The 17,698-nt window shown below is 39.0% G+C and overlaps 3 protein-coding genes across 4 annotated transcripts; 2 read left to right on the plus strand and 1 right to left on the minus strand.

Moving 5' to 3' along the window:
• LOC109710147 (U2 small nuclear ribonucleoprotein A') lies at positions 222-5,124 on the minus strand. The gene is made up of 8 exons (XM_020232612.1): positions 4,811-5,124; positions 4,554-4,594; positions 3,602-3,731; positions 3,001-3,206; positions 1,730-1,903; positions 1,148-1,198; positions 865-1,029; positions 222-644 (listed from the first exon to the last, which is right to left on the minus strand). The coding sequence occupies exons 1-8, from the start codon at positions 4,890-4,892 to the stop codon at positions 639-641; spliced, it is 855 nt and encodes a 284-aa protein (XP_020088201.1). The 5' UTR covers positions 4,893-5,124; the 3' UTR covers positions 222-638.
• Positions 6,209-10,644, plus strand: LOC109719824 (hsp70 nucleotide exchange factor FES1). Of its 2 annotated transcripts, none has more exons than XM_020246646.1 (7): positions 6,209-6,671; positions 7,227-7,318; positions 7,823-7,973; positions 8,840-8,973; positions 9,188-9,346; positions 9,422-9,607; positions 10,097-10,644. In XM_020246646.1, exons 1-7 carry the CDS (start codon positions 6,425-6,427, stop codon positions 10,313-10,315), a joined length of 1,188 nt encoding a protein of 395 aa, XP_020102235.1. In that variant the 5' UTR covers positions 6,209-6,424; the 3' UTR covers positions 10,316-10,644. The 2 variants fall into 2 exon arrangements, with proteins under 2 accessions (XP_020102235.1, XP_020102244.1); XM_020246655.1 differs by having other exon boundaries at positions 6,210-6,671; positions 8,846-8,973.
• LOC109717010 (protein FRIGIDA-like) lies at positions 11,478-17,572 on the plus strand. The gene is made up of 4 exons (XM_020242654.1): positions 11,478-12,596; positions 14,021-14,193; positions 16,612-16,912; positions 17,054-17,572. The coding sequence occupies exons 1-4, from the start codon at positions 11,579-11,581 to the stop codon at positions 17,326-17,328; spliced, it is 1,767 nt and encodes a 588-aa protein (XP_020098243.1). The 5' UTR covers positions 11,478-11,578; the 3' UTR covers positions 17,329-17,572.

The following is a 17,698-nucleotide window of genomic DNA, read 5'->3' on the forward strand; positions in this document are numbered from 1 at the left end:
AGACTGAGCAGTTGATGTTCGATGCATAGCAGGGAAAGATCGAATCCAAGCAAGCCTTGCGAGTTGCGGCGGTTGCGGCACTCAGACAAAAGTTGATCGCAACAACCACAAGAACCAAATGAGAGAGCCTAACTTTGTCTTCTGTTTTACTCAGACCTCTGCTCTCTTCTTCCGAGTTATTTTCTACTAAACAATTCAAAATGCAACACTTCCAACAGCTATTTTCACCTGAAGCAAAGTTCCAACGGAGCCCACAAAAATGACTCCATTCCTAAAGAACAAAGAACTCATCATAGTTACAGATGTCTATAATCATGACAGGCACTAACATTGGATACACTGATTGTTGTTAGTAGAGAGCATATTCGTCAACCTCTACTTCTAGAAGTGCACGATAAATTTCAAAAGGTGATGCCTCGATTAGGAAGAGTTATATTGGGTTGGTACATTGGCACTAATGAGGCACACTCTGAAAGTTGGGGGGGGAGGGGGTGAAAAAAAAAATATTGTAGAACACAGCAAACACAATATGCCGGCAATTTTTCTGACTATGGCGGATCAGCAGTATGAACCCCTTTCAGAACAGAGCACCGACATGCAGGGATAACCATCCGAAAATTATGATTGAAGTAACAATCTCAATCCTGGAAAGAAAGATGAAAAGAAAGAACTGATTAAAACCATTGTCATTAAAACTAAGAAATGATTAAAACAAAGAAAACAGTGGAGTATAATTTCGAGCTGACAATCTACTTGGAATGAGGAAGACAAAAATATCATTCCACTCAGAAGTTACTATGAGGAAATAACTGAACCTTCTTTTGTCTAAAATGGAAAATAAATAGCACAACATTTAGACAGTACCTCTTCAATGGGTTCACCATCTACATTTTGCTTTTGCTCTTGAGCATCGCTATCTTCATTCTGACCATCTGTGTCCATTTTTTCAGCTTTCTCATTGCCGGAAGTCATGTTAGTACCATTGCTTGGATTTAAAAACTCAGCAGGAATCTGACCAGAACTCAAAGCCTATAATCAAAGCAACGAAAAAGGATAAAAAGGAAAAGGGAAAAAGGTCAATCACAAAAATGGTGTGGAACAAATGACAGACAAGAACATTTTGCTTCATCATGCAGAAATACATTACCTTTTCAAGCCTTGCGACTTCTTCAAGTGTTTGAGAATTAACAATCGCAGCCTGCAAATATCAAACCATCCATTTAGTTAATCTTCAAACTCAGGTTTAAAAGTGTCTTACCAATATTTGGGCACAATTAAGATCGTTGACAATATTTAAATTATATGAGAAGTAGATTCCATTATCTCCAATAGTTTGTTATAGATAGGAAAGTAAGAGTAACCTATATTAATAAAAAAGAGATCGGGATTTACAACCACATTCCAAGAGCCAGCTAGGCCTGACTTCTTGAACAGCTTCTATATGTGAGAAGCAGCAATCTTCAGCAAAAAAAAAAAAAAACTTCGGAGCTTTGCTTGGCAAGGAGCTAAAATAAGCATCATTGAGATCAAAAGTAGAAGCTGTCATTTCAAGCTTCGACTTCTACTACAGCTGGAAGTTGGGAAGGTTTTTAAGTAAAGAAACTGCTAATGCTTTGACAAGCAGTTCTACTCAAGCAACAGTTCTACAGAAGCTTGCTGGAGCCAAATGGGCCCAAAGCTAAGGCTTTCCCATTACACTACAAAATGGGGTTGAAGATCAAATGCTTACCTTGATGGCTGTAATCTGCTCAGGAGTGGGAGCAACAACCTTGGGACCCTGATCAGTTTTTGAAGTATCCGGTACATCCACAACCTCTCCAGGGGTAAATGTTTTCGTGGATACCTTTTTAGCCTCCTCTTCTGCTTCTTTTGATGCAAATAGCTTTCCTGCTTCAATCCTTTCCTAAAACCAGAAACATCAAAACATAAAGCAATATATAAATATATCACACATCTACTTTGCAAGGATAAACTGCATGAACTAGAATTGGAGCTTCTACAAAGCTGGGTCAAGCTAAAAATTATCTGAATTCAAAGGATGCAGGAAAAAATATCGTAAGTTAAGAAGCAAATTGAATTCATCAGAACTTTTCATAACATGATCTCAAAGAACAGCATAAGCCAAAAGATTAACTACAATAGTTCGCAGAGAATTCATCAAAACATTTCAAGTTCTATAAAAACTAGCATTTTATAGTTTAACTAATTTGACACCATAAGTTCTGCAGCCTAGATCAAGAATAGATTACTTTTAACAACAGCAATAACAACAAGAACACTAAGCATTTACTCCTGGTTATTTTTGCTGTCAGACTTACGAATTTTATTCTTCCACCAAATTTTGCTTTGAGCAAGGTTCTTATACCAAAATATGTTCTATCATGTCTTTCCTCTCTATTTCCTCTGAAGTCAAGCAAAACATTATAGTACCTTTTTAGTACTAGGCACAGCAAAAAGAATGATATGAGATTGCTGAGATGAGAACAGATCAAGTTGATATTTCTTTGTATTACTTTTGGGGGAAATAATTCTATCAAGATGATAAAGAATTGGTCAAAACACACATTGAGCTGTTAAAACAGGTGACTGAGGAATAATATGCCCATAGCACATTAACGATACTTACGTAAATGAAGCGCAGAGTAACAACATTTTACCACAATTAGTACTTTTTGCACTAAAAAAGCGGAGAAAATGAGTAACTCAATGGTTCTAGTAATGCATTGTCTCAAAAGAAAAGGGTAGCTAGGTAGTGTCTGCCCGCAGGTTTCGGCAAAATAACCGGCGAAAAGTATTCCACCATTCGTCAAACAAGAAGTGTAAGACATAAGGCCTTGACTGCATATGCATAAGAACAAAAATATTTGTTGATGGCAAAAATGATTGACTCGGATTCAAACCAATACTCACAAGCAATAAATCAGGATCAAGAAAAGGAGGTCAAGAAAAACGAGCATGTAAAAGCCTCACCAATACTAAGGTACCAGAGAAAATTCTAACCTTCTGCTTTACTTTCTTGAAGTCAAGCAAGCGCAAGTGCTTCAGTTTGTGGATCACATACAGTCGATAGTTTGGTTTCTTCGTGATATTGTTGTCCAGTAAGCTGAGAAATTGCAGGTTCTTAAGTGATGCCAGGGGATCAATCTCCACAAGGTTCACTAGGCGATTGTTTGTAAGGACCAGAGTATGCAATTTTGGCAAGAATTCTGCAAATTGGAAGAATATGTCAAATCATCATGCTGAGTGATGATAATATATATATATATATATATATATATATATATATATATATATAATGAGTTGAGCTGGAATACTATTAATAGTATTTTGGCTTTTTTACTATTGATTTTTTAGCCGTTAGATCTACATTTTAATCAATTTCACCCTTTAGATCATACTATTCAACCAACCACCCACTCAACCTAGGGGGACCACCACTAAACCTTAGGAAACCACTATCATCCTAACCCTACAATTTTTCATCCAAAGATTAAAAACTCGATAGCAAAAGAGCCCAAATACTATTAATAGTATTCCAGCCCAATTCTATATATAATAATCTTAATGCCACATGATTTTCGTTAGCACCATGTAGTCTCACCTCCAATGTTGGGATTGATTCGAGTGATTCTGTTATTATTGATTAACAGAGTACCAAGACGATTCAAGTGAGGAAAGTTTTCAAGCTTCACAATCTCATTGTCAGAGAGGTCAATGGTATCAAACTGGTCCTGTTGAGAGCAAGGACAAATACACATGTAGGCATTTGTGAGTACAAAATGTTACCTTTTTTTTTGGGTATGTCAAATAAATAAATTTTTACTGATTCAAAAGAAAGATATTTAACTTCAATTAACAGGCACCATCGAATCAACAGAAAAAGATGCATCTAATGAAAAAAAAAAGAAGAAGAAGGAATAGAAGAAACCCATTCACATGCTTTCTGTGTTAAACTTCAGTATTAGATGTAAAGCAGAAAATTAGTTTTCTTTTTAAAAAAAAAAAATCTTCATCACTCGTGTTTCTTCTGTTCCTGTTCACTTCATCTGCAGATACTATTATATTACATGGAAAATAGAAGAAACCCATAATCATGCTCACGTTTAATTGATGAGAGATCTTTCCCACTCCTATTCAATTTAAAAGTCTTCAAGTCAGTACTACTAATTGGAAGCTACAACAATAAGATGGAACAAAATTCTTTGCTCCATCATTTGCAGAATGATAAGAAGAAGAAGAAGAAGCATGAGTTATGGCCTTTCAATTCACATCTATAGGAAGATTTAACAAACGTCTACCTTTCAATTCAGGAGATTTTGGCACAAGTTTAAGTTCAGAACCTTTCTATTACAACACATAGAATCCCAGCGGGATAAATGCATCCAAATCCAACAAAATATCAAATAGCATTAAGTTGATACTGCATTGTAACAGCCCAAAGGACCAAAGAGCAACAAACCCATCAAAACAACCGAACAAGCAAGTGAATTTTATTTTTTCTCTACGGATCTCCTGGAGACGATGAAATGCAATAGAGGTGGAAGGATACCTACCTCGGTGGCACCCAAGTTCTCTATAACAGCAATCTTGTTACCTGAGAGCCCAAAACCACAACAGCAAAAAGAGCATCGTGAGCTCATCAATTACTTTGCCGCATGAAACGGAGGCACTAGTAGTAGTACTAGTAGTAGTAAGAGTATTAGAAGAAGAAGAAACAGAGGTTGAGGTTTGTAACCCTAGAATCTGCGGAGAAGAAGAAGAAGAAGAAGAAGAAGGAGATAATGGAAGGTGGATAGTGAGAGTCTCAAACCACGGAGATCGAGCTCGCGCTCCTTGATGGCGTTGAAGAAGTGCGGGCTCTTCCAGATCAGGTCCGCAGTTAGCCTCACCATCGCTGCTGCTTGAAGAAGAAGAAGAAGAAGAAGAAGAAGAAGAAGAAGGAGAAGGAGAAATTGAGGTGGAGCTGGAGGTGGAGGTGGAGAGAGGGAGGTGTCGGTGGCTTTCCTCTCTTCGCTGCACAAGAGGGAGCGAGCGGCGGAGCGGCAGGGGAGCGAGGGAGCGAGCGAGCGGCGCCCTAATCACTTAAACCCAAATGAAAGAGAGTGAGCGAGCGGCGAGACGACACAGAGAGGAGTGGGGAGGGTAAGAGGAGGCGTGTAGTCGTCGTCTGATTCTGATTCTCAGGCTCTGGACAGCTGGGCCGGGGGAGGGCGTGGGTCGTGTTAGCTCCGGACACTAGTTAGGCCCGCCTGTCGGTCCGTATACAAATGCTGCAAAAAACTTCCTCTGGACTTACCTATCCAGAGCATCAGCCATGTTGCGTTGAGGGCCCGATTTCCCGCCCGGCCTGGCAAAGCCGAGGTCGTACTAGGCCACTCTTTGCCGGCCCGAGACCTGGCACTGTAGGCCCGTATGCATGCTCTGGCCGTTCTGTTCCACTAGGCCAGCCAATAGGCCGCTGATGTGCGGCTCATCTGGACCGCACCTACCGGCCCTGCACAAACCCAGCAATATTTTTTCTTTTTGTTAAATAAAATTTGAATTTATGTGAAAAAAACATTTAAATGATTGACGAATAAAATATTATTTTTATATATATATATATATTATAATACTTATTAACATTAATAAAGTTAAAAAAATAAAATTAAAAATTTTAAAAATTGAAAGGAACCAAAGAAACAAAGGGTTGGTCTTTTGGGCGGCCACGGTTCGAGTTCTTTTGCCGGCCCGCTTTGCCTTCTCCTTTTTGAATTTTGGATCAAAATACATTTCTGAGGTCATTTTGACAGCAGATGCTTACTGTGTTTTGAAAATAAAACTTTTTCGATGCTATTATTTTTTTGGACTAGAAAATAGTATATATATTTTATCTACCCATTATTTTTCAGTCGAAGAATTCAAGTCGAATAACTAAATTACTGAATTACTGAATGAAATAAGTACTTCAATCAAATATAAGTATTTAAAAAAATAAACAAATATTAATGAAGTTGGAGGATCTCAGATCTCCATAGTAATTTTTTATCAGAAGAAAAATAAAAGATAAAAGAAAATCCAGAAAACTCGGCAGTCAAGTCGTCCGGAGTCATCTCTGCGGATGATGTCATTTCCATGCCAACAGCCAATAGACGGCGGAAGAACACGAAAGCACCACCTATTATTAATTTAATTAGTAAATAGTAAATAAGCACGGGAATCGACTACCGTATATATCAAGTATAAACGGACTCCGATGGCTCTCTCGAATTCTCGTTACCTTCTGTTGTACCTCTCCTTCTCGATGCGTCCTCGTCTTCGCCCTCTCCTTCTTCTTCGACTCTCGATCTAGGGTTTTTATTTTCCTTTCCCTCGTTCCGAGCCCGTTCTCACCGCGCTCGTCGTCGTCTTCTTATAGCTCGAGGGATTTGGTGTCGGCGGCGCCATGAAGCTCTCTTCCTGCGCTCTCCTTCTGTTGCTAGCGCTGGTGGGGGCGGCGGTGGCGGCGGCGGAGAAGGAGCGCGCGAACAAGTCGGCAGCGGCGGGAGGGCTCTTATGGGCCACGGGAAAGGACGAGAACGATTTGCTCACGGCAATCGACTCCGACGACCCCTCCGCCGTGGAGGACGACGCCTCCGACGAGTTCGCCGGGGGTTTCTCCTCCCTCGACAGCATGCTCCAGTGGGCTATCGGTAAACAGATCCATCCATCGTCCCTTTTACATCTCGGTATCAAAACAGAGTAGTAAATGGTAAATTATTCGGAAGAATATGAAGGGAACAATAAATTAGACCGCGAATAGAGCAAACTGTGGTATTCTTATGATTGGTCAAGCGGCCAATCGCAAACTTGTTTTCTAATTCACTTCCGTTGAGCTATTATTTGCTGAATCTGCCCCCTAACAATTTTGGATCTTTGGGTCATCCCATTTTTTCTGGAACTCAATTCGCCTAGTTACTGCAAGATTTCTTTGTCACTATCTTATTTGCCTAATTGTTTTCATCTCACTTTCATCTGAAAATGCCTTTCATTTAAGTTTCTAGAGCTAACATCCGGTGCACATCAAAGGAGAAAAAAAAAAACAACCTGCGTAATTGATCAACCTTCATAAACTGCTTAGTTTTTCCATTTGTTGCTCAATAACACGGATCACTTCTCCTCTACCCATGGAACTAATCTCTTAGTTTAACATTTTATATTATTGTTCCAGTTTGTTGCTTAACTTCGTAGCTTTCTTTTTGGAATAGGTCATTCTGATCCTGTGAAGTTGAAAGAAAAAGCCAGTGATATTCAGAAATTATCTGCGGAAGAGTTGATAAAACGGCAGATAGAAATAAAGGTAAGAATTTGGCCATGCATTTGTTGGAAATGAATTATGATAAGTAAGCTTGTGGTTATTCTTGTTATAACAAAGTTTGTCATTTTTCTCTATTGATATCATTGTTCATTCTGTTTAAAAATAAAATTTCAATATTTTTTAAAATTTTTATTCTGTGAATTTAATTTTTATTCATGTTTTACATCGCCATTTAACATCTACATCCAGCAATTCTCTTATAAAGATATTAATATATGTTTGCCTTGCCAACTTCTCTTTTAAGATCATAGTGCCTTTTTTTGTGTGTGGGTTGGTTGGGGGGCTGGGGGAGCTAGGGAGTGCAATTCACCCATTGAAATATTGGAGTTTCAGATCAAACCAGCAGATACTAGATGCTAATTTGATCGCTATGGTTGTGCATGCACTGTTGGTGTTAAAAATCTTTACTATAGTACTTGGCCATATATAGTGTACGATTAGGATCTTATGCGGCTAAGTGTACCTTATATCACGGGTATTGTGCAGGAGCTGATGGAGAAGTTGAAGATGCCATCAGATGCAGAGTTGATGAAAATTGCAATTACTGACTTGAATAATTCTTCAATTTCACTTGAAGATCGCCAACGTGCACTGCATGAGCTTTTAATTCTAGTTGAACCCATTGACAATGCAAATGGTAAGGTCTCTCTCTCTCTCTCTCTCTCTCTCTCCTGGCAATTCTGTTGAATCTACACATTTAAGAGTATAATAGCTTCACAAAGTAGTATATCTAGGCTGAGAAAGACCATAAAGCATCAGCCGGTACATAATTCTGTAATTGGGAAACAGAAGTTTTGATATCCTATGTCATTTCCGTAAGGTTTGTGGAGCATCATTTTTAGGCAGACATGGCTTTGATGCAAGATTAGATGCTTTCCGACTTTGTGGGTAATTTTCTTACTATTTTTCCTTAAGATACAAAGATTGGAAGTATTAATCATACTGAATAATTTTGTGACTGTAAATGTTTCGTTTCTTTCCTATTTTCTTTGGTAGAAAACACTATAGATAAATTGCCATTTAGCAAGCTTCATACCAATTACAATATGCTAGGGAATAATAACCTACAAAACCCATCCAGGAAGAAATTGTACCTTAATTGAGGAATTTTTCTTTAGGCCTGAAAACTAATTGTTAGGATATCTCGAAGGTGGTTCGAAAGTCTTCTGTTGCTTGGGCTTTCTTTTTTCGTACGCCATAAGTTTGACTTATCATCTTGCAGCCGTTTTCTTCTTTGAGTCAAAGAACACGTCACCGCGTAATTACAAGGTTTAAAAGAATTTAAGAAAGTTAAATTCATTAGTGATTACCCTAAATATGGAATTATGGATGACCATTTGCAAATAGTTTCTTCGAATCTAGCTGAGTCTACGACAGATAGCATTGTCTTCCCTTATTCGGAGTTTGAATATGAACTTCATGCCAACAAGATTATGTGCTTGCTCATTTTAAAATTTGCTATTTTCTTTTTCAGTTTAGCATGTTAACACTTTTACGTTGAAGTTTCAGAGCTTGACAAACTTGGCGGCCTTGTTGCGGTGATTCGGGAACTTCACAACACTAAGCCAGAAATCCGGACTACTTCTGCTTGGATTCTTGGCAAAGCCAGTCAAAATAATGCACTAGTTCAAAATCAGGTAACTTGCTGCATCTTTTCTACAAAATGATGGAATACTATGTCATTTTGGAATAATCTTGTCTTCATATCTAACTCGATTCTTCTATGTACTGTCACTGGCATATACTTCTTTTGATTTCCTTTTCACTTTTTCCCCCTGATTGTAGAATTAATTCACTTATTTTGCACCTATTTTTCATGGGTAATCTCTTATTCTTTGAACTTTATGTCAGATCCTTGCTTATGGAGCATTGCCCAGATTGATGAAGATGGTGTATTCGGCAAGTAGTGAAGAAGCTGTGAAGGCGTTGTATGCTATCTCAGCTTTAATCAGGAACAATGACAATGGGCAGCAATTGTTCTATTCTGAGAATGGAAACATAATGCTTCAGGTAGAATATTTCTGAAATAATAGCAAAAGAGTGCCAGGTCAAACGTGAATTTACTAAATGGCTTTGATTTTTCAGGACTTAATAACCAACTCTAGTGTTGATATTCGGCTTCAGAAGAAGGCGCTCTTTTTAGTAGCAGATCTAGCGGATTTCCAGATAGAGAATTCATATGATTCTAAACTTCCTTTTCTGAATGATCGCTTATTCTTGAAGTCTGTAGTTGATTTGACTTCATCAGATGACCTTGAACTTCAGGAAAAGGTAATTTTCTACATCTCACAGAAACTACCCTACCTGGTGATCTATGGTTTAAAAGTGCATTACGCTTTAATTATTTCATTTATTTGCAATTGGCATCAGCAAAGAATTATAAACTGACTCCAGCAACTTTGCAATTAGTTAATTACCATACGTAGATCCACAAATGCCTTTGCAACTTCCTGTCTAGTGGTATTTACGGGGGGAGCTGTGAAGTTTATTGACTACCAACCCCTTAATTTAGCAGAACATAATGATATCCCTGAAATTATGACCCTGATGGCCGGTTTTGAATAGCAGTTTTCCTATCTATCCATGAGACGCTTCTTCTCATCTCCGGAGGATCGGTTTTGTTTCAATTGTAGCTTCCAACGTTAAAACTTTTTGAGGGGGATGCTTTTGTTTTACCTGTATTTTATTGTTACCAGGCAAATCTCATAAGAATTTTCTTTAGAATGGTTTCTCAATGTGCTGTTGCGATGTCTCATGCAGGCTTTATTGGCCATCAGGAGTCTACTCCGACTCTCCTCAAGTGAGGCTTCGGATTTCAAAGATTTCTGTGGGCTGGAATATGCATTAGAGAGGATGAGGGAGCAACTGGATAAATTGACTACACAGGAGGAGCATGGAGACTATGCAAGGGACATGGAAAGCCTTCGTACTGAAGTTCACAACATCTTCCATCAGAAGTTCGAGCAAGTTCCAACATAGGCATGAAAACTACTCCATGACAATACAAAAATGATGCATCATGTTTTTTAGGCAAATAGCCATTTTGTAAGATATATTTATATATTTTTTCAAGTCCTAAAAGGAGTGTTGGGTTGATCGTGCTTGTGATGTCGGCGTTGCGATGTAGGCTCTTGTTCTAGATGAGCAGGCAAGAGAGAGGAGAGGGAAGAAAAAGGGTTGTGTGGATTGGTGACATGGACTGAAATGTTATACGGGTTAAAAGAGGTGCACTTTATTTTATTTAGGGATAATTTAGGCGTACAGTAAAATGGAATCAGGATAGAAATATCCGTATTTTGCTCTGTTTTTCTGTTCGTCTCTTTTTTGTGGCTGTTCTCAAACTGAACATTTTTGTAGGACAAAAATATATTTTGGTTGCATAACAAAAGTTGCTAATATTATAAAATTAACCTACGATATGCTTCTGCAATGTAGAATTAGCCTCAGATATGCTTCTGGAATGTAAGTTTGGTCTTACTTTTATTTTTTTTTATTTGCAGTAAAATATTTGATAAATAAAGGTATTTAGTGCTTTTGTTATAGTGAAAAATAGAAATAGAATTCTGAGATTCAATTTTTTTCTTTTTTTTTTCTGAGATTCAAAATTAAAAGGATCAATTTAATATTTTTATTTTTATTGTCAAAAGGAATGCGGAAAAATGTTTTTTTTTAAGAGAGAGAGGTAATATGTTACCCGCTTCTTTTATTTTTTTAGAAATAAATTTAGCTAAAAATATGTTACAGTAAGGACCGTCAATGAAATATTGTTTGGATAGCACTCAACAATATTGTAAACAATTACAATCTTTACCGTGTGATCTCCCGTGTGCACTAAATATTTCATCATCAATATTCTAAAATTAAGATCCAACAAGAAAAATATAAACTACAATATTTAATATTTACATAACTTACACATAGAAAAAGGTAATTATTAAAAATTAATTAGGTAAGTATTAGATTGCTCTAGAAATCAACATTATTGTTCAATTTATGGGAAAAATGTCATATATATTTAAGAATTTAAATTTTAATTTCAAAATATTTATGATGGTAAAAAATTACAGTGCGGATTATGGTACACCGGGCGCACGCAATAACTTGTTAACTTTGGCAGTGCCAAGTGCCAACAGGCTCATAGTCGACTTTGGTCGACCCCCCTCCCCCAACATAGCCTTTCGTCGTCCGTTTTGTTTCCGACCTGAAGCCTCTGTTTCCTCCTCGTCTCTCATCCTCCCCGCAATGTCTCCTCCCTCTCCCTCCACCAAAGAAGAAATAGAGGAAGAAGAAGAAGAAGAAGAAGAAGAAGAAGAACCAAAAGAGGAGGAAGAAGAAGAAGAAGAAGAAGAACCAAAAGAGGAGGAAGAAGAAGAAGAAGAAGAAGAAGAAGAAGAAGAAGAAGAAGAAGAAGAACCAAAAGAGGAGGAAGAAGAAGAAGAAGAAGTAAAAGAAGAAGAAGCAAAAGAGGGCGAAGAACCAGAAGAGGAGGAAGAGACCCGTCGGGAAACCACGGGCGTCCCCTCCTCTTCCACCTTGGTAGAATCGGTGAACAGTCTCTGCGCCCTTAGCGGCGCCCTCTCCGAATTCACCCGCCAATGGCGCGACCTCCAAAGCACCCTCGACTTCATCCTAGCCTCCATCGACGCTCGCTCCAAGCACCTCGACGCCGCACCCGCAACAACCGATAATCCACTCCCAAAGGCACCCAAGCCCGATCCCGACCCGGTCCTCGCGGAGCTCCACGCCCTGTGCGAGGGCATGCGCGGCCACGCGCTCCGCAAGTTCGTGGCGTCCCGGCTCTCCGAGCTCGGGTGGCTCCGCCGCGAGGTACCCGCCGCGCTTCCCCGCGCCCGCGACCCCGCCGCGCTCGTGTTCTACGCCATGGGCCACTTCTACCGCGAGAGCAGCAAGGCCTTCGTCCGCCCCTCTAAGCTCGTCGACTCCCGCCGCGCCTGCATCCTCCTCCTCGAGTTCTACGTCCTCTCCGGATGCCTCCCTGCCTCCGCCGCCGTCGACCCCGCCGTCCGGAAGGTCGCCGTGGGCGCCGCCCTCACGTGGCGCGACCGCCTCGTCAAGGAAGGCGGCGGTGTCCACGCTGCCGGCCCCGTGGATGCGCTCGGGCTCACACTATTCGTTGGGTGCTTCGGCATCCCCCACGAGTTTAGTTCCAAGGAGATGTGTGACCTGCTGAGATTGAGTAAACTCGAGAAGAAAGCTCATGTCTTGCGCCAGTCCCCGATCCTACTCAGCAAGCTGCCCGGTGATCATCTCTGGGTCCCTTCATTACTTTATTATTTGATTATTTGATCTTCTCTACAGCCTGTGGTATAATCTCTAATTGCTTGTCAAAGATTGTTAGGAATAGGAAGCAAGCACGGGATAACACTCAAACCTGTTGTAGAAATGGCCATTAAAAAATATTAGACAAGTAACCACTACGGTAAGGAAACCTGTCAAATATTGTGAAATACTACACTTGACGTCTTGACCGCCCTCCATTATTGTTAATACCATCTAAAAAGCATCTGATATTACAGATGGTGCTTGCCGAACAATCCTTGCCATATTGTTTTCATTTTTATTATCATGAAGCAGCTGATTATAGCAGAGCAATAAGATGCTCTACGAAATATGGAGAAGATTCAGTAAACAAGGGTTACCCATCATAGTTCAAGACTTTGACTTGAAAATCAAACATCTCGATTGATTAAAATATTTTGCTTGTCGCGTCTTGAATTGAAGAATCTTTCCTTTTTTCTTTTTGGTGTTCTATGGTTTTTCTTCTTTTTTCTTTTTGGTCTTTTTTGGGGTGTGGGGAGGCGGTGGCGCATTGAAAATGATTAAGGACGTGCAATATCCTAGGGTCAGAACAATAAGAAAAGGAAAGAGAGGAAAGCATAAGATAATGAAGAGAAAAGGAAACCGTGGAAAAGAAAGAACATAACATTTGCTGTAATCATTTTCATGTTTTCTATTATTGCTATATCTGGATATTATTACTAGATCTCTCCATTGTCCATTGCTAATGTAATCATGCACTCTCAGTAGCATACCTCCTCTTTGAATTAACTATTTCCCATCACTGACTGGTTCAAGGCTTGAGAAAAGGCTTTTTTAGAGAATATGATTGCTTACAGATAAGTGATATGCAGAAGAGAGTGTCAGTAACTTGACTGACTAGTTCGTTTAAGTATTCTTTTGTAGGCAACTATTCTATTTCACTGTAGTATTTTCCATATTGTTCGAATAAGGTAACAGCTGAATGTCTTAAGTGCCAACAATGAAAACTAAATCGTAGTAGTGGTTTTTTTCCTCCTAAACGAATGGCAGATATAGATGCATGATTCTTCTAGAGATATAGGCAATATGTAAGCTATCGGTTTGGACAAGATGTAGATTTATCTCGTTAGACGAACTCCTTACCGTGGTTCATCAGTGCCATATATATCAACTGTGTAGAAACAACATAGATTTTGTGCAGTCTTGTAGAGACAATTCAATCGAAATATAGTCCTGTGCCTTTCATAGTCAAGAACTTACAGATGGCATTGCTTTCCCATACTTATATGGCCATGCAATTTTCGCAAAGTATTTTTCCATGATCTGTTTGGAGAAACTGTGCTCATTTTCTTTTGTTTTGGTTATGTTAAGTGTTAACATCGCTACAAATTGTTTCATTTGCAGGTATAATTAAAGATTTGATACGTCAAGAGTCGTTTGTCGAAGCTGTTGAGCTTATTTGTGCTTTCGAGCTTAAGGGCAAATTTCTACCCATGCCTTTGTTGTCTTCATTTTTACTGAGACTTAAACAAAATGGAGAGAAGGAACAGGGGGGGCAATCTTCGATAAGTTCATTGGTATGGATTTCCTCCCTTCTTGTTTTGATATGCAGTATAGAAGTCCGATGAAAACATTCTCTCTGCTATGTAGAACCGTTTGCATTTCTATGGTGAACCATGGTCAAGCAGTGTTCTGTTTTGATATTTCCGCTTGGGTGATTCCCCCGTAAAAGAGCTTTTTTGTTTAGAATGGTTTTATGGTTAAAAAATTGGCCTTCGTGTTCTCTCCTCTGAAAGAGTGGAAAAATGAAAAAAAAAAAAAAATCTTGCAGCAGAAAATCACATTTAATGAAGTGTAGTAAGGCAGTCCAGAGATTTATGATGAAGAGTCATGGACCGCCTTGGGGCAGGAATCTAACAATTTGTGATCTCTCTTTGGATAACCATACTTCTCATGTGACATGTGGCATTGAAATTATTGTCCAATCTGATGGAACCTGTTCCCAGTTAATACATGCCATCTATTGTTACATCTTTTAATGGTCTGGACTGTTAGCTAATGTGCAAGATTCTTTAGCTAAATTTGATATCTACAATCAACTGAAGTCACTATTTTACTGATAAAGGAAATGGATATTATCAGGAAAACTATGTGCAGAAAAGGGGGAAAAAAATTTAGAGGATGGGTTTAGTCAAATGCATCTCATGTGGATAATGAAGGTTTGGCAGACTAAAGAAGATACTTGGTCAAAGTTGTGATTAGCACATAAACAGATAATTGGATACGATTGTATTTTTAAAGAAAACTTGCATGACCCAGATATGAGTGAATGAACAGAGTTCAAGCAAATGGGCATACTTCTTATTTTATGTGAGAGCTAAGTATGAGATTTACAATGGTGTGTGGTCAATCCTGTTAGTGCTTCCTAAACCAGAATGAGTCCATAATTATTATCGTTCCATGCAATTTCTTCTCCATCCTATGATTTCGTCATCTCAAGTTGAATTCTTTATTTCTTTGAAGAAGTCCTTAATGCCAATTACTTATATTGTGGAGAATCCTAAATGATCTTTTGTCTATCCTGCAATTTGGTCCTATAATCTTGTATCAGCTACTACACCTTACAACTGCAGTATGTTTTGACAGTTCATCTATTGCATGATTCTATTTTGTCGTCATCTTTGATGTTAGACAGCCGAAGTCTTAAGAATGAGATAGTTACAACTAGCACTTTTTTGCCCTTGAAGAAATAGTGTTAGTTCTAAGTTCTAACGATCTCGTATCAACCTATTCTGGGAGTAAATGTTAGAACGTTATTGGAAGTCTTGAGAGTTGGAACTTTAAGAATAGCTATATTGACCTATATCATTTTTTCCTGGAAAATATATGTTGTTGTGAATGACACCAAAATGACTGATAATCCGACCTGAAATGAAATGCAAGACGAACCCAAAAACTTTTTTATTTGCTTCCTAGTTTATCCATTCAAAGCTGTTCTCTTGTCGTTTATCACTAAACCCTGATGTATTTGATGTTTATTAACCTTCTTCGCTTTCTTTGTGCTTCAAAAGTAAAACTACTCCCTGCATCTAAAGATATCATATTTCACCATTTGTGGTCCAAGAGGTAAAGCTGCAACCTGGTTGGCAGATAACTTGCCAACTAGCACTATTGAATTAAAGAGGAGCCCGATTTTTTCATTTTGTATTGGGGACATTGGCACCACAGTTTGACAACTAGTCGCAGAATCTATCATGCCTTTTTTGTGCTTATTGGTTGTGTTCTAGCTGGTGTCAGTTTATACAGGAGACATTTTGATATGGCTGATGATGATTCTTTTTTAGCTTGTTAATTCTGTATTAATTCTTTGTTACTATTGTTGTCTTGGAAAGAACCTTTTTTATCAAAGAAGGCTCCAAATTGATGATCAATTGTGTTTATTTTGTTTTGGTTAGACGAAATAATGCACGTAAAAATAGCCATATTGTCTCCGTGCTCATGCATGTGTAATCATGGATATTCACAAAAGCCTTATGCTCGTGATCATAAATCTCTGCCCAATGTTAGTGGTTTATTATACTTGTCCTTAGCTCATGCATGACAGAAGACATGTAAATAATATGATTTTGCCTCGTTGGTATTTTTGGATGCACAAATGGCAATGATGTTGAGCTTCCATTTATTTTGCCTCGTTGGTATTTTTGGATGCACAAATGGCAATGATGTTGAGCTTCCATTTATATCTATGTGCCTGGAAAGTGCTGTGTTCATAATAAAATGTTGAACAGAAGTACATAGTCGAACTTGTTTTATTGCTTAAAACTACTACAGATTCACAGATATGGAGGCTTTATCATGGTACTAATTTGAATGTTGAGACAGTTGTACAATTGCATAAATTTGAGAACATCAGCTAGTACCTTATTCAAAAAAACCTGGATTAATAAAATATATAGCATCATATGGTTGACACGAGTTGTAATTGTTCCATGCAGAAAAGTTCTGGCGAAAGGGAGTTAGCCGCTTTAAAATCAGTGGCCAGATGCCTGGAGGAGTACAAGCTCGATCCCTCCGAGCTAGCTGATTTCCATATCAATGAGAGGATCGCCAGATTAGAAAAAGACATTGCAGAAGCTGAGCAGAAACTGCAGCAGAGGAGCTTAAAGAGAAAGGTGGGGGAGGTGGCGGGTCCCTCTGAAAATCCTGGAGGGAAACGCCCATGGCCGGCTGCTGCCGTATCATCGCCTCGTGTTGCACCTGAACTGATCAGACAACTGCACGATCAGAAAATAGCTTGTGCGCCCTCTAATCCCAATCTCTTTTACAAAAACTATGTTCCCATTAACATGCTTGATGAGGGTTTTCAAGGGTTACATGGTGGGGGTCCAAATGGTGCAGAAGTTAGACCGGGTAACAATGGGAGGCTATTTTATGCAGATACAGCGCACAGCAGCTTGATGGGGCATCCGCCTTCAGGAGGAGCAAGCTGGTTGCAAGTCAGCCCATTGCAAGCTGGAAGGCCAAATTTTTACTTGCAGGGAGGCCCACAAGCTTCATCCCTGGCTGACGGAAGCAGAAATGGAAGTGGGAGCTCAGCCGCTGACCTCTACAAGTTTGCAGATGCTGTTTTGGAGCGTGAATCGCGTTATGGCAACTCTGGTGCTAGCTATGCTGCACCTAGACCTAGCTATTTTCCATCTCTCAACAGTTGAGTTGCAATATTTTATTTTCCTTTTCTCTTTTTCGGATGTAGGGTGGAATCGAACTTGGTTTTAGGTTCTTCTATATGGAAAGCAATGTGCTGTACATGAGAAATACTGTTTCGCTGATTAAGTTGTATATACATATCGTACTCTGTTCCTGAAGGTCAAGATTGACCTACCTGCACAATTGCTGTGCCTCCTTTTCACTTCATCATCGACTGCTGATTTAAGATAATGTAAGAAGCCTTTGGCAGCATTATTAATTTATTATGTATTTGATACTCTTTTTTTTTATCGGTTTTTGGTGTTACTTCTATTTTCCTAATTAAGTGCATTTTCTGAAGTTCTGTGTACGCGAGATTTCCGAAGACAAGCCGAT

The sequence above is a fragment of the Ananas comosus genome, linkage group 1 (genome assembly GCF_001540865.1).
Source record: "Ananas comosus cultivar F153 linkage group 1, ASM154086v1, whole genome shotgun sequence".
Lineage (NCBI taxonomy): Eukaryota > Viridiplantae > Streptophyta > Magnoliopsida > Poales > Bromeliaceae > Ananas > Ananas comosus.

Bases quoted from the DNA above. Each gene is read 5' to 3' on its own strand.
- LOC109717010 (XM_020242654.1), top strand. From the start codon at position 11,579: ATGTCTCCTCCCTCTCCCTCCACCAAAGAAGAAATAGAGGAAGAAGAA. The intron at 12,597-14,020 runs GTGATCATCTCT...TTTCATTTGCAG, and splicing joins CCTACTCAGCAAGCTGCCCG to GTATAATTAAAGATTTGATA. The intron at 16,913-17,053 runs GTGCGCCCTCTA...TATTTTATGCAG, and splicing joins GCACGATCAGAAAATAGCTT to ATACAGCGCACAGCAGCTTG.
- LOC109710147 (XM_020232612.1), bottom strand. From the start codon at position 4,892: ATGGTGAGGCTAACTGCGGACCTGATCTGGAAGAGCCCGCACTTCTTC. The intron at 3,207-3,601 runs GTGAGACTACAT...TCCAATTTGCAG, and splicing joins AATCAATCCCAACATTGGAG to AATTCTTGCCAAAATTGCAT. The intron at 1,030-1,147 runs GTAATGTATTTC...CTTTGATTATAG, and splicing joins AAGTCGCAAGGCTTGAAAAG to GCTTTGAGTTCTGGTCAGAT.
- LOC109719824 (XM_020246646.1), top strand. From the start codon at position 6,425: ATGAAGCTCTCTTCCTGCGCTCTCCTTCTGTTGCTAGCGCTGGTGGGG. The intron at 7,974-8,839 runs GTAAGGTCTCTC...TTTACGTTGAAG, and splicing joins ACCCATTGACAATGCAAATG to TTTCAGAGCTTGACAAACTT. The intron at 8,974-9,187 runs GTAACTTGCTGC...ACTTTATGTCAG, and splicing joins ATGCACTAGTTCAAAATCAG to ATCCTTGCTTATGGAGCATT.